At 42.4% G+C, this 15,230-nt stretch overlaps 1 protein-coding gene across 8 annotated transcripts in view; it reads left to right on the top strand.

Annotated features, from left to right (window-relative positions):
* Map2k5 (mitogen-activated protein kinase kinase 5) overlaps positions 1–15,230 on the top strand; it is a 215,282-nt gene that overhangs the window by 29,774 nt on the left and 170,278 nt on the right. For all 8 annotated transcript variants that reach the window (XM_031343241.1, XM_031343240.1, XM_031343239.1 and 5 more), the window contains 3 exons: positions 1,879–1,948; positions 6,290–6,330; positions 7,262–7,329. In XM_031343241.1, coding sequence (XP_031199101.1) covers positions 1,879–1,948; positions 6,290–6,330; positions 7,262–7,329 — 179 coding nt within the window. The remainder of the gene's footprint in view (positions 1–1,878; positions 1,949–6,289; positions 6,331–7,261; positions 7,330–15,230) is intronic.

Raw genomic sequence — 15,230 nt, 5'->3', positions numbered from 1 at the left:
TTAATTTTCCACGGAAACCTCAAATACTTGTGTGCCGAGGACAAGTCATTTTCGGACAATTTTTCCAGACTACTTGTTAACAGTTATTGCTGTCCCGAAAGGTTGACAGCCGACATGATTGATATTTCACTTACCTGTCGTCACCATGTGAGTAATGGCAAGCACACTGTATTTCTTGGCTTTTCAGGAACAGCTTCTGTGGCCTTAGTGTATTCCAGAGTGATTTGCACATGTTTACGCTGTGCGTATTTAACGCTGTGTGTATTTAAGTTTTTAGGTCCTTAGAAAGAGAGAATTGCCTTCCTTTACAGTTTGAAAGCCATTGCAGGGGTGCTGTGCACATCTTGGTCATCAGCCAGCTGTCCCTCTTCCCCTGCCCCCACGGTCACCTTCACCTTCCTTGTTTGCAGTGCAGAAAGCCTTGGATTTCTCAGCTCTGATCTTCACAGTGATGCACAATATTCAGACCTTTGCATATTCTGGAGGAAAAAGATTTATTCTAAAATAATCTTAATGTATATAACACCAATAGAAACATTCAAGTTTTTTAAATTTATTTTTATATTATGTTCATTGCTATTTTGTCAGGTCCCCTGGAAGTAGAATTATAGATAGTTGTGAGCTGCCATGCGGGTGCTGGGAATTGAACATCATCTGGGAAGAACATCCCTCGGAAGAGCAGTCAGTGCTCCAGCCCCAAGATAGAAGGTTTTTTTAGAATGTTAGTAAAAATCAAATTTCAGGATTTTCCTGAAAATGTGGTAGTTAAGTGGTATATCCATGTTTAAATATAAAAACAGTAAGGATAAGAAAGGGAGAGAGAGAGAGTTCTTCTTTTGATAACCCCTTAAAACACAAAGTCAGGGCGGGAGAGAGCTCAGTGTTTAAGAGCACTGGCTGCCCTTTCAGGGAACTGCGGTTTGATTCCCAGCACCCACATGGCAGCTCATGACCATCTCTAATTCCAGGTCTTTTTCTGGTCTTTGTAGGTACCAGACATGCTAGTGGTAGATACATGCAGGCATACACATAAATACCCATACATATAAAAAAATTTAGAAAACAATTTTAAGCCCAGTCAGTGGTTTTCATTGTAGGTATTTTTCTTCATGAACATTATTTTCTTATTTGTTCAGCTTAAAGAAGTATAAAAAGGTATAGAAGCCATCTCTACATATAGGCAGATAGGTAGACTGGGAGAAAAAGTCTTCTTAGTACTTTGGGCTTATTTTATGAGGGACAGTGGGCTGTTGTTTTACTCAAGACCTTATGCTTTATGTGCGTAGAATTTTCCAGTAAGTTTGATCCATCTTCAAGTGCCTAGAGTTAAACGGTACACCAGAAGTAGGCTTGTTAAGAGGCCGTTTTACATGGGGCTCTGTTGTCCGTGCTTCAGTAATATGTTGTTCACTGGTCCCAGCAGTCTCTTCAACTTTAGTCCTATCATCTCTGGGTTTTATATACAAATGTGCATGTTTGATTGACTGACATGTGGATTCAAGCCAAATATTGAGCCTATTCATTTTGCTTTACAAATTTCAGAGGAAAAGTACAAGAGGCAATTTGAGTAATTTCTATAAAATGCTTTTTGTATCATTTAAAATATATATCATTTTAAAGTATGTTAAATACTAACATGGGGTCTTAGTTAATGCTGTTAGTCTTAAAGATAAATGGAAGTATGGATGATGACCCCATACTGGACTTCCAAATCCTGAATATATCACTGTAGTAATTTTGATGAGCAAATAGAGTGTTCTCAAGGCTGATATGTGCATACCAGTCCTTTACAAGAGTACCATGAATTAAACAACCCATAAGTGTCTGTCCCAGTGTCCATATATTACTGAGTAATCTCTTTTTATTATCTCTTGGCAGTATTATTCCACAGTAATGGAACAGCAAGTAAATGGCCAGCTAATCGAGCCACTGCAGATATTTCCAAGAGGTAATGTTGAACAAATTCTAATCAACAGTGATTATTTCAGCAAACTGATCACCAGCTATGCTTTCTAAAGGTTTAAATGCACATAGCATGATGTTTAGCTCATAATCTGAAAAAAAAAACAAAAGAAGTATTCATTATCATGGGGAATTGCAAGCTATATTATAGTTATAGCAGATAAAATATCTAATCTACTAGAGTAAATTAAACTAACTAGATTGTTTTTTTGTTGTTGTTGTTTTTGAAGTGCATACTTACATTCACTTAAAGAACTCTTTGGGAGTCCCCATGATTCTAAAGCAAGGCAAATGGCTGGCTTTAGTTCTGGACATATGACTTGTGGTTCATGATGATGGTGAAGGCTGCTATTGAGAAAAGAGTCAGCTTGTGTGGAAGCTGTGAGAAACAGGGACTCAAGAACAGAGCTTTGGGCAGAGCTTGATATTTGTCTTGGGGTGGGGGAGGTATTTCAAAAGTAGTGGGACCTCTCTTCTTCAATGGCAGCTGATTTACATGAGCAGATGAGGGGGAGACTAAGTGAGACCCTCCTTTCGGTTGGCAGTACCAGCCTTGTACTGGCTGTGATTGTTCCGTTGTGTAAATATCCTCTCGAAATTTGAATAGTGGTGAAAAGAGTGACTTGAAGTTTTTAACCATTATTTTTGCCCCACTTGAAATCCATGTTTTCTAACTAATGGAACAGACCAGGAAATCTAAGTAACTCTTCTAGAAATAGCTTAATTGAAATAATTAAAAGTTAAACTCACCTTCGTTAACTAATACTGTACAGATAATCATGGTATGAGTTTTCCAATTAAACATTCTAGACTTTCATTACCTGTAACTCAGAAGTTTGAACGGCTCAATTAACCAGTGGGCTCTATTTGCAGGGATGGTCTCCAAAGGCAGCTAGCTTGGCCGGCTAGGGAGGAGGTCTGGGTTCAAGTGCAATATACCTCTTTAGGCATTTTTGTGGGCAGTAGAACCAGGGGGATTAGTTCATTATTAGTAAGAACTTAATGGAGGACAAAGTAAAAGGATAAAACTGTGCTACTTAAGATCAGTGGTCATTCAAAAGAAAAGTATGATTAATCGAGTTCTGTGGGGCTTGACTGCACAGGCAAACAGGGAGACGCCGTGTTTTTGTAGATGTCTCCTGACAGTGACCCAGATTATTTCCTTGTTTTCTTTGTGACTTCAGAGTTGGAGCAAAGTTAAAAATTATTTCCTTCACAAGAATAGTGTTTTAGAGGCTGGGAATCTCTGTCCACTGCTTCTGATCTCTGTTATGGCAAGCCCAGGTACAAATCTACGCCGTGCTGGAGGGCTTTTCTTTACAATAAACTGTCCCCTCCTCTCCAGAGGAGCGCTTCTCGGTTCAGCTCCCTTTTACTGTCCAAGCAGTCCTGTGAGCAAGGCTGTTCCTGTGCTAAACCCCCTGGTGGTGGCAGCCATTCTGAGACCTCAGCCCTCCTTGCTGTCCCTCCCAGCAGTTCCACAGTTAGGTTTTACTGCTTCCATTGTGTGGGCTATTGAGGCCCAAGGGGTTAAGTAGCCTGAGAGCTACACAGCAACTAAGCATTTAGTGTGCTCGGAGTGAAACGTTGGTTTAAATTACAGTTTGTTTCTTGGGAAAGGCATAGAACTTGAAGTTCTATGATTGTGTGAAGGGAGTTTGGAGGGTTTAGTGCAGTGGTTCTCAGCCTGTAGCTCACAACCCATTTGGTGGTCTAAGCAGCCCTTTTACAAGGGCTGTTTTAGTTACATCATGATTCATAACAGCAGTAAAATTACAGTTATGAAGTAGCAATGAAAATAATTTTATGGTTGGGGATCACTGTAACATGAAGAACTGTATTAGAGGGTGCAGCATTTGGAAGGCTGAGGACCACTGGTTTAGTTTAATGCTTTGAAGACACAGCTATGACATGTTGGTATCATCTGCTGCTCCAGCATGACTAACCTACATGGCTTAATATGTCATTGAATACAGCCTTTCCAGGCCACATTGAGAATTTCAAAATGTTAGTTCGTCCCCCTTCTCTGTGCTGTGACTCAGATCTTTTGGGCTCTTTCCATTGTCTTGTTGTTTGGTACCTGACTACCTCACTACAGATGTAGGTCCCCCATGTGATGAAATACATATTTGTTCAGATTATGTTTTAATACAAACTAGAGATTCCTGGGTAGAAGGAATCTCAGTTGAGGAATTATCTGTCTCCTTTAGACTGGTAGGTCTTGATTTCTGATTGATGTCTGTAGTGCCAGCCCTGGGTATATTATCCTAGATTGTATTAAGAAAGGTAGCTGCCCATGAGTCTGGAAGCAAGCCAGTGAACAGTACTCTGTGGCCTCTGCTTTTGTTCCTGCTTCCAGGTTTCTGCCTTGGCTTCTCTAGATGGTGGACTGACTCTAACCTGTAAGCTAAGTAAACCCTCTCCTCCCCAAGGTGTTTTTGGTCGTAGTGTTTATCACAACAGCAGATGTGCATACTTGGACAGTGTAGTTAGAATATGGACATGGAAAGAGGTTCCCTGAGTCTTCCTGGTTGGTCGGAGGGTCTCAAGCTCTATAGGGTCTATGCGTAGGCCCCACGTTAAAAAGAATCTTTAGTCTGAGCAAGGCGTTGGGTCTGGAGACAAAGATTTTACTCTGATCACATATCCTCCTCATTTCAAGTAGCACTGTTGTCTTGAATAGTATTCCATTTCTAGTTCATGGCCAAGTCTTCCCTGTGGCTCAGAGCTATGTTAAATATTAATAAGTATGAAAATTGGCTAGCATTATAGTAACTGCCATCTTCGGGATCTACAAAGTTGCTGGGGTTTGGAATGCAACATGGCTGTTTAGATTTCTAGTCACAAAGCTTTGATGGGGTGGTTGAGAAGCAGGCAGTGCTGAGGTTAGAGAAGACAGCTGGAGTCTTTCGCATTCCTTGGCTCCCAGCCATTTTCCTGCACAAGTTACTACAGAGGCAGTTGTCTGAGGGGACACTGAGGCTTCCAGGGATAGTCATCACAAGTATGCAGCCATTGTTTTGTCCAGAGAGTTGCTTTGTATTTTAAGGAAAGAAGATTTGGAGTCTTAATGTTTTAAGTATCCTGTGCACTTAAAATATAAAAACATAAGCTGGGCAGTGGTGGCACGTGCCTTTAATCCCAGCACTTGGGAGGCAGAGGCAGGTGGATTTCTGAATTCAAGGCCAGCCTGGTCTACAGAGTGAGCTCCAGGACAGCCCTGTCTCGAAAAACAAAAAAACAAACAAAAAATTATTCATGTTTACATATTTTTGGAATATTAACATAATAAATTCATTAAGTATATATATATTTATTTTATATTCTGTGTATGTGTGTGCCTGAGTGTATGCCTGTGTACCATGATTGTATGGGAACTGGAGAAGGTCAGAGGAGGTGTTTGATCCCCTAGAACTAGGCTTAGAAATGGTTGTCAGTCACCATGTAGGTATTGGGAATGGAACCTGGGTCCTCTGGAAGAGCAGCCAGTGTTCATAAACACTGAGCTGTCTCTCCAGCCCTAATAACATAATAAATTCAAATTTACTTGAAGTTCCCAAGTGAAAGTGAAACCCATATCTTGTAATTATAATGCATGTCTTCTTAAGCAGCTTGATTTCTATTGTCAGAAACAAAAAGAAAAAAAATCAACTTTATCTTTCCCTAGATAGAGTTGACAGCCCCTTAACAGTTTGCTGTAGGACACACTAGCATTTGGGCAGACTTGATGTAGAACAGAGTAGGAAGCTTATGTTTGAAACATATGATGAAGATGCATCTGCTGGATTAGAAATGTCTCACTTGTAGCCCAGGGTGGTGCTGGGAAATCCCTGTGAGTTTTCCTGGCCCTTTTTTACCTTCAGAGCTTAATATTAATGGACATCAAGATTTCAAGAAACCTCTTTAAATTTTATATCTATTTTAATAAGTCCTGTTGCTTATGGCTTTATAAGCAACAAAAGCAGAAACCTGCTATTTAGTATGCCCTTTGACTGCCTTGTGCAGTTCTGTAGAGAGGGAAGACTGCAGACATCTGAGCCACGGAGAGGAGTCTCATCATTTTAGCTCAGCTAATGTTTTGGTATGTTTTAAGCAGAAATTGGAATTCATATGAAGCGGTGTCAGAAAGCTCTGTGCATTTATAAACGCTCACTCCTGCAAGTTAAAAACCCAGTTCATAATTCCCACCTTGGGTCTGGGGGCCACTTTTCAATCATTTCTCTCTGCTAATTTTGGTGTCACCCTCATTTCTTTTTAAACGATTCATTTTGAGCAAATTTGTAAATGGCCCTGATGTGTTCTACAATTTAGTCAATTACTGTTTCAGCCTGCAAGCCTCCTGGGGAACGGAACATACATGGCCTGAAGGTACGAATTTCAATAATTGTTTCAGTAAAGTTAGATGGATTTGTAATGCTGTGTTCCACTTATTGAAATGTCAAATAAAACTGCACTTTCTCAAGCTCTGACAAGCAATCTTTCTCCTCCTCCCCGCCCCCCATTTTTTTGAGTGGTGGGGGTGGAAGGGCCACATCTGTATTTGCTTACGATGTGTATGTACTTGGATCCTGGGCCTTTGGTGCTACATTTTTCAATTATTTGGAGTTGTTTTGTTGGTCAGTTTTTCCAGGATGATCCTGGGGTCTGTTGTCCACAAAGATTTATTTGAGCAAGAACATGGCCTTCCTTGTGGTGATTAATTAAGCACATAAGCATATTGCACACAGACTGCCCTCCCTCTTCTCTCGACATATTTATGCTCAGAAAACGTGTCTAGTTAATGTCTCCTCATTGTTCTGCGTGTTTTAAATTCTGGATTTCTGCTCAAGGCTTCACATCTGAAAGAAAAGCTGGCTATTTTATTAGGCTCAAGTGTTTTATAATTAATTACTTGAACCTCATTTTCTAGTGAATGGGATGCAGTTGTAGAGCTAGGAGGGGGTGGCATCCTGAGGGTTGCTGCTAACCCCAGACAAAAGCTTACTGTGCTTCTACAGGCATCCTGCTTTTATGTCATTGTAGAGAGCAAACTGAGGTTTATATCTCTATTACTCTCTCTGTGTCTTTTTCCCCTAGCATTATTTAAGTATTTGAATAATGCCAGGGATATCAGATTATGTAATCTATAGATTGTACAGTTCTGTAGCCTGTATACTGAATATACTCCAGCAGTGGGTCTATCTAGTAACATGCTAATTAACCTCCATAGTGAGATGAGGCATTGTGTGCTGAATTATAGGCTAATTAGAACTGTGTCCTCAGAACACGAGGCTGACCCAACTTCTCTCTTCACTTATAGGTGAATACACGGGCTGGACCATCTCAACATGCCAGCCCTGTGGTCTCAGATTCGCTTCCAAGCAATAGGTAAGGACAAACAAGGGAAGTGCGCTGTGCTGTGCTCCTCTGTCCAGGTGGCTGTGGGCTGGGAGGAGGCGGGACAGCACACTTATCTTTTCTGTAAGATAAAAAATACAGGTGGCTGTAAAGAAAAGTTGACTAGCTAGCTAGCTCTTACTACATATTGGCAAGGAAAGGGACTTAATATAGAAAGATGAAATTAGAGACAGGTGAGATGGCTCAGTTCATAAGGTGCCAACCTTGCACGTGTGAGGACCTGAGCTTGGATCCCCAGCACCCATCTAAAATCCAGATGTGGCACCACATGTTTGTGACTCTGCTTCTGGGGAGGTAGAGCAGATCACATGAGCTCACTGGTCAGCCACTTAGCTGAATCCATGAGCTACAAGTTCAGGAAGAGGGTCTATCACAAAATATAAGTCTGTGCTCCATTAAGGAAGATACCATATATGAACCTCTGGCTTCTACATGTGCACAGATATGTGTACACACCCCCTACAAACACACCTATACAACACACATCCATACTAAATAAATAATAAATAAATAAATAAATAAATAAATAAATAAAACGGATACAAAGATGAAATTGACATGTGAAATACTTAATTCTGTTCTAAGTAGTTTTTCCTGAGTCTCCAAATTGTGTCAAGTCTTGATCCAGTTACAAACTGTATGATACTTATTAAGTCTTTTGACAGTGTTATTATCTGCTGGCATCTTTACCAGACAGAGTCAGGGAAGAGTCAAATGGTGACATTTAACTTGACCGGCAGTGCTGCTCATTAATGGCATCTTGCGTTGTCTAGGAGATTAAAACAACTGGATCAGGAAGATCACTTTTGTCAATTCATGCTGGCATCACCCTACTCTGAGACAGATCTTAAGCCTTTCATAGTCTTCTTTTATCCCCAAACTTAACTGCCAAACTATGGCAATGCGAAGGTGTTCAGTTCGCTTGCCAGTAGACATTCCTCAGCTTGTGGTGCTGGAAGGTGGTTGTTCTGTACAGCGACTAGAAAGCTGACAGAATCACGAGTGTCTTCCATCTGCACTGAAGGGCCCTAGCTTGGGGCCCTTTGTGTGCACAGCCTTTAACAGGGTGAGGCGCAGTTTAGGTCTCTGCTTTCCTTTCATACCCTTCTGTCTTCCTCTGTGCAGCCTTGGGTCTTTGCCTGTGGGTTTACGATTTGACCCTGGCCTACATTTTTGGAGACTGAGAGTCCAGCTTGCCTGGTGCATGCAGTAGTGAGGATGCCTCATGGGTCACTGTCCTCATGGTGGGGGCATGTATAGGAGTGAGTGCACCTTAACACCGTAAGCCACAGATTCTGTGCCTACGCTCCTGCTCTCTTCTTTATTGTCTTTAATTTAATTGTATGAGTATTTGTGTGCATGTATGAGTATGTAATGCCCCTAGAAGCCAGAAGAGGTGGTCGGAGCTCCTAGAACTGGAGTTACTCAGATGGTAATGAGCTACCCTCTGAGAGCCAGAGACCAAACAGGTTCTCTGTAAGAGGAGCAAGTACTCTTGACCACTGAGCCACCTCTTGCTTGTATTTTTTTCCTTAAATTTTTGAGACTCTTGCTAACTAGCCCAGGTGGAAGTCAAACATGGCAGTCCTCCCAAGTGCCAGGATTACTGGTGTGCACCACCACACTGTCTCCACAACCCCAGGTGACCTAAGGGCCTTCCACTAGATTCCTCTCCCAAAGCTGCTTCCCTAGATATTTTACTGTGGTGTCAGTATCTACCCACTAGCCTTCCTGCTGAGAGCGCAGGCTCTAAAAGGCATCTCCCTTTACAGTTGGTTCCATCTTAGAGTGCAGTTAGCTAGCTAGTCCCCAGCATGTCATTTGCCTGGTCTTGTGGGGCAGGCATTTGCTTCTCCACAGAGGGCTATGGACCTACCAGATGCTGGTTTATATGTACTTTCCATACTGCCTGGACATTTGAGCCACAGTCCTGCAGAATAGAAGCATATAGGTAGAGGGCATAGAGCTCCTGGAAGGCAGAATGTTTCACTGGTGCCACTGATCCCAGAAAAGGTGGTGTGCACATAGATGGCCCATGAGCCCTAGGAAGTCAAGGTTTCCCCTGGTGTTTAGATTACACTTTTCAACTGAACTGAAAAGATTTCAAATCACAGAAGCAGTGTTATTTTCCCTGCAAGTAAGGATTAGCTTGGTGTAAAAATTGTCATGTGTCTTCATGGAGTACAGCAAGACACTTGGATCAGACAGAACTTTACCACCTGATTGTCTCACTTTCATCTGGGCCTCCTCACTTGGGATCTGGCAGCCTTCTAGATAGTAAGGATAGTGGTTCCTGTCATGGAAGAATGTTAATTGAAAAAGTCCTATGGGTGTTTAATATGTTACCCTACATTGGCCATGTTCTGTGCCCCAGGTTGAAAGCTAATCAGCAGGTATTTATTGAGTACCTCTTATTCATTAGTTGCTGTCCCAGGAATATGACATGTCAATAGTGTTGTGAAGGAAGCAGGTACATGCAGAGAGAAACACTAGTCAGGAACATGTTTCTATTTGAACTGAATGCTCAGAGCTGGATCCTTGGGGAAAGTGATTGCTTCCATGTAGACCTGATACACAAGGAGGACCAAGTTACATCACAATACAGACATTTCAGCTAAGGTGAATGTTTGTATGCATGTTTTTAAGTAGGTTGATTTGGCAGGAGCACAAGGAGAAGTGATGGGTAAGCCAGGGGTATGGGAAGTTGGGGAGGGGAACTCAAGTGCTGGAAGGGAAGGATGCAGATGGGAGCAGGTTATGTGGGACTTGGAAGGTCCATTGGTGCCTACCTTTCTTGTCCTGGACTGGAGAGCCAGAGAGGGCTCTGGCAGCACCGGGCAAGCAAGCCCAGTGTTGGTAGAAATGTCTGTGGAGAGCAGGAAGAGGGGAAGCACAGCCTTACCCTGCTCTCCTTTGATCCTTGGCTCCTGTTCTTTGCCAAACTGACAGCTGGGTTCTTCCTAACGACCCCAGGCTAAGGATGTACTTCCTGGACCAAAGCCACCCTTAGTTTTCATCACATGCATCTCGAGAGGTTCTTCCTTTCTGAGCTGGGATGTGTCACCCTTCAGCGACCACTTGTAAAGACTGAGTTTTGCACCAAGAATGGGACTGTTCCCTCTTTCAAGTTAGCTCTTCCTGCCATCTTCTCTCTCATACCTGTTCCTTATCCTTCCAGCAGCCTGTACCTTCCCAGGAGCTTCGCATCTGCCCACTTGCAGCATCCCTGTGGTGGCACAGATGTTCCAGCCAATCTCCAGTCTCCTGTCAGTCTCCTCTACCGTAGCTGGGACATCCTTACTAATTATTTTAGTCAGCTCTCCTTCACTATAATGGAATACCTGAAATAGTGCCATAGCCCATTTTGTTAAGATAAAAAGTTTACTTAACTTTTGTGGGGCTGAAGGTCTAATAGCTCAGGACAGGTGTGCTAATGACTTCTTGTGACTGTCTCTCCTCATGCAGAGTGAACCAGATTGAGAGACAGAGAAAGACAGAGATAGAGAGACAGAAACAGAGACAGACTGGGCTTCAAGATCCCTTTTGAGATCCTACCTCCACCTGACATAAGCACATCCCACTAGAGTCATTTGAATTAGATTCTACACTCTCAACATTGACACACTGAGGTCCCTGTCTCTTACTCATGGACTCTGGGAATGAACCATCTCCAAACTGGAAGACTTAGATGAAATTCTGAGGGCATTGTTTCTTACTTGGGAACTTGTGGGTATTCTTCATATCCTCAGGATGAAGGGAGACTCCCCCTTCACAGGTCTTGAGTGGTAGTGCTTGCCTACAGGTGCTCTGTGCACTGCAGCCTTGCTGGTGAGCACGTGGTCCCTCTCACTACTGAGCCTGTGTGTCTCTATTACTGCCTCAGTCTTTTCTTCCTCACCTTCTGTCTTTCAATCCGGCTAATGTTGACTATCTTCATGGACTGAATTACCTTCTCCTTTACCAACCACACACCAAGCTATAATAGATGCCCTGTGTGGACTCCTGTATCTTACCCCTGCTGCTTTTGTCTGTAGCGCTGAGCTCATTGGCGCACAACCATCTTAGTCTCAAGTGTTCTGGGATGGCAGTGACTACAGTGTACCCACTGCCAGCCCTGGCGTGGGGTATGGCACAGCACGCTTGCTGGGTTGAGTTAGTGGGTATATACTTATATACACATTCAGATCTCTTTCAGCTGAGTTCTTTCAACTTACTGTGCTTTTATGACATCATTTCTAGTCCTCTTGCCTCATATTTCTTTTTAGTTTCTGAGACAGCATCTTGCACTATAGACCAGACATGCCTAGAATTCACCATGTAATCCATGTTTACCTTGAAACCAGAGCAATCTTTATGCCTCAATCTTCTGAGTGCTAGGACTGTGGATGTGAACAACCATGTATGGGTGGTCGCACCTTAACAGAAACTGTATGGGTGTTGTGCCCACGTGCATGTCTGTGCACCATGTGCATGCAGTGCTTCTGGATCCCAGGAGAGGGCATCAGATGCTCTGGAACTGGGGTTACAGGTGGTCATGAGTCTCTTTGTGGGTGTTGGGAATGGAACCTAGGTCCCCTGCAAGAACAGCCAGTGCTCTCAACCCCTGAGCCATTTCTCTAGCCCATGGCCCTCTCTTTTTATTCTTTTATGCTTTGGATATCTTCGTGTCTTTTCTTACGTGTTATTGTCAGGTTACAATTATGTGCATTTTTAATGTTAAACATTTTTAAAAGAGGTTTTGGTAACTCAGGTTTTTAAGAACAAATGAAATATTGGATAATCAGGGTACAAAACAAATTTACTGGATGACGCTTTTTGTTTTTTTCATTTTAAGGCTTGAAACTAAGAGCCTGCCCATGTTAAACATGCGCCCTACCTCTGAGTGCTGCTCTCCCTTTCCTTTAAACTACATTAGCACAGCCAGGTGCTGGCATGTCAGTGGGATCAGTTCCCTCCTGTTACTTTCAGAGTATAAGTCATTCTTTGGTATGGGTGAATGACCATTTGTTAGACTGAGCTTATTAACCCTCATGGTGTTTCTAGGCATTTATAATTACTGAATTCAAGTCCTACTGCTGAGGTCTTTCTAAACAGCTTGGCTTTCTCCTTCTGTAAAATTAGGATGATTAAGCTCTCTGTCCATCCCCTGCTAGTGTAAGATTGATGAAGCGATGTTAAGGAATCATATTTTGTTTCTTGGATGAAAGACATTTTGTAAAGTCCATGAATCAAAAGTGTTATTATTTAAGCTTATGACATCATGGGCTGTCTGTGGAGAGAGCATAGTGGAAGCTCTGTTTGGTTGCTTGTGTCTTTACAATAAGCAGAATTATCAAATTGGGAGTCATTTATGGGAATACAAAGACTTTAACTATTTCTCAGACAAGTAAGTGTGTGTATGTGCGCATATGTGTGTTAACCTGAATTTAGACAGGATCTGTGCCCTTTCTCTGTAAGGTAGGAATAATAAGCATAGATGAAGGAGTGGAGTTCTTGTGGAGGCTACCTCAAGAGGCTACAGTGCCTGCCATTGCTCAGCATTCTGCAAATGAGCTGCATGACCAAGTTAGTAATTGGACTGGTTTTGAGACAGCTGTTCACTTTTTGGTATGTACAATATCTTTAGTTCCAGTCTACAAAATTCTTGACTGTTCCCCTGGGCTGATCAGCCTCTGGAGAATGTTATCAGGCTAGTATCCTTAGGTGAAAGCATAGCTTACACAGTTTTTAAAAGTGTGGGAGCTGAGGCTCTGTAGTCTGTGTTGGACCACAGCAGAATTGTAAGGAGTATTTAGAGAGAATGATTATAAGCAGAAGGACCAGCTTGAGTTTGGGATCATATTAAAGATGCCATTTGGAAAGCCAGTGTGGTTCAGATTAGGGCCTGACCTCCTTTCCTTCCTGATATATTTTGATCTTTATGTCTTACCATGTTACTACTACACCTGCCACAGAATAACCATTTCTCAAGCACTTGGCACTTGGTTGTTCAGGGGCAAGGAAGGAATAGAGCATAATAGAATGAGTTGAGGTCTGTGTTCTGGAGCTTCCAATCTCTGGTGAGAGTGGAGGGGAAGAAAGAGCCACACTGGTAATGACCAGATGCGGGAGGTTTTCTGGCAGAGAGAGCATAGACAGTTAAGGATGGAGCTGGCCAGATCTACATTTCAAAGAATAGTAGTTGGCGAGGTACTATTTCTTTAATGGTATGGTGTGTCTGTCTGTCTGTCCGTCCATTAGTCTGTCCATCCATTTATATTCAGGTGTTTTTGTTTTTGTTTTTGTTTTTTTAGTACATGATACTTTATTAATTGGATATAATTTTTTGGGCGAATACACAAATATATTCTTTATTCATAAACTTATGTTGAAATCCTTGACGCAATCCCCACCCACCCAAGGAGCAGCAAGTGCCCTGCCTAGAGAACCTGCTGTCCCCAAGCTTTCCTGACATCACAGGATCCTGCGTCTCTCCTGGTGCAAGCTGAGCTTTCTTTTTCCAGTGACCCAAGTCCTGTGGCTTTGTTAAATCCAAATGCTCAAGATCATGGGATGTCTTGATAAAAGGGCTAGAATTTTTTTACAGCACACAAAAGCACAGCACTGGAATATGTTCTAGTGTTTTAACTGCTTATGTGATGTCTGGGCACCATGTACTTGCCATGCCTACAGAGGCCAGAAGAGGGTGTCAGATCCCCTAGAACTGAAGTTTCAAACAGATGTGAGCCACCATGTGGGTTCTGGGAACCAAACCTGGGTCCTTTGAAAGAGCAGCTGGTGCTCTTAATCCCTGAGCCATCTTTCCAGCCTATGAGGTGCTATTTTATGTCCCTTGCTACTTAGTCTGGTGGCTGTGGGGGCTTAACCTATTATAAATAAAGCTTGAGAACTTTGGAGCTCTTTCTTAAGCATTTTCACTAAACAGAACTAAACTATCTGCAGAAATGTTTGCATAATGTATTATCTTCTGCTACCGTAACAAATGCCTGAGGAAATCAGCTAATAAAGAAGAAAGGCTTACTTTGGTTCACAGTATAGAGTTTCAGTCCACAGTTGGGTCTCACTGACTTCTGATGAAGCGGCAGTATTTCATAGTTAGGGACCATGTGGAGGAAGAAGCTAGTCACTTCCTAGTGAGGGAAGCAGGGAAAGGCAAAATCACAAAGGCAGATAACCACAGTCTCTGTGGAGAGCATGCCCCCAATAAACTTCAACATCCTACTAGGCCCCACTGCTGCAAGTTACTACTGTGCTCAGGGCCTGTGGGATTCACTCTTAACTAGGTAGCATATAGCCATATATATTCAGAGAACATTTTAATAATCACTAAATAATAATGGAAGCTGAGTCTCCTAGGAAAGCAAAAGAGAAGGCAGCCTCAGTTTATTGGTTTGACTTATAAAAATATGCCTGTAGTTTGATAACGTTTCACTTGTCTGGTTACCTATAATATGGATATGCTGCCTATTTTATAGAAGGAGGAATTGACTTTCCAAGAGGAGAGGTAATGGGTCCCAGGTCCCATAGCTGCCCACAGTGGTTACGTTATGTTTGTTTCCAGGAAGTCAAGTACATAACTCTTATCTGTAGTAAGAGACCAGAGTGTAACCTGTCTATCATATGATGTTTAAAGTGCTGTCATCTTTGCTGCCTGAGAACATTCTTGAGAAGGCGTCCAGTGTTTTGTGCATCACAAGTGTAAAATCACATAAAATTATTGTGGAGGGGCTTCCATCCCTCTCCATAGTCTGTTTCCTAGCTCTGGAGACTCCTGGGGCTTCTGGCCTCCATGGAGCCTTTGGCATTCTACCAGTTACTTAAAAACAACAGCAAAACCTTCTTAGAAAAGGCATGTTTTAGTCTGGATTATT

The sequence above is a fragment of the Mastomys coucha genome, unplaced genomic scaffold (assembly GCF_008632895.1).
Source record: "Mastomys coucha isolate ucsf_1 unplaced genomic scaffold, UCSF_Mcou_1 pScaffold23, whole genome shotgun sequence".
Lineage (NCBI taxonomy): Eukaryota > Metazoa > Chordata > Mammalia > Rodentia > Muridae > Mastomys > Mastomys coucha.
The sequence above is the reverse complement of the archived record's forward strand: the minus strand, read 5'-3'. Positions and strand labels throughout refer to the sequence as shown.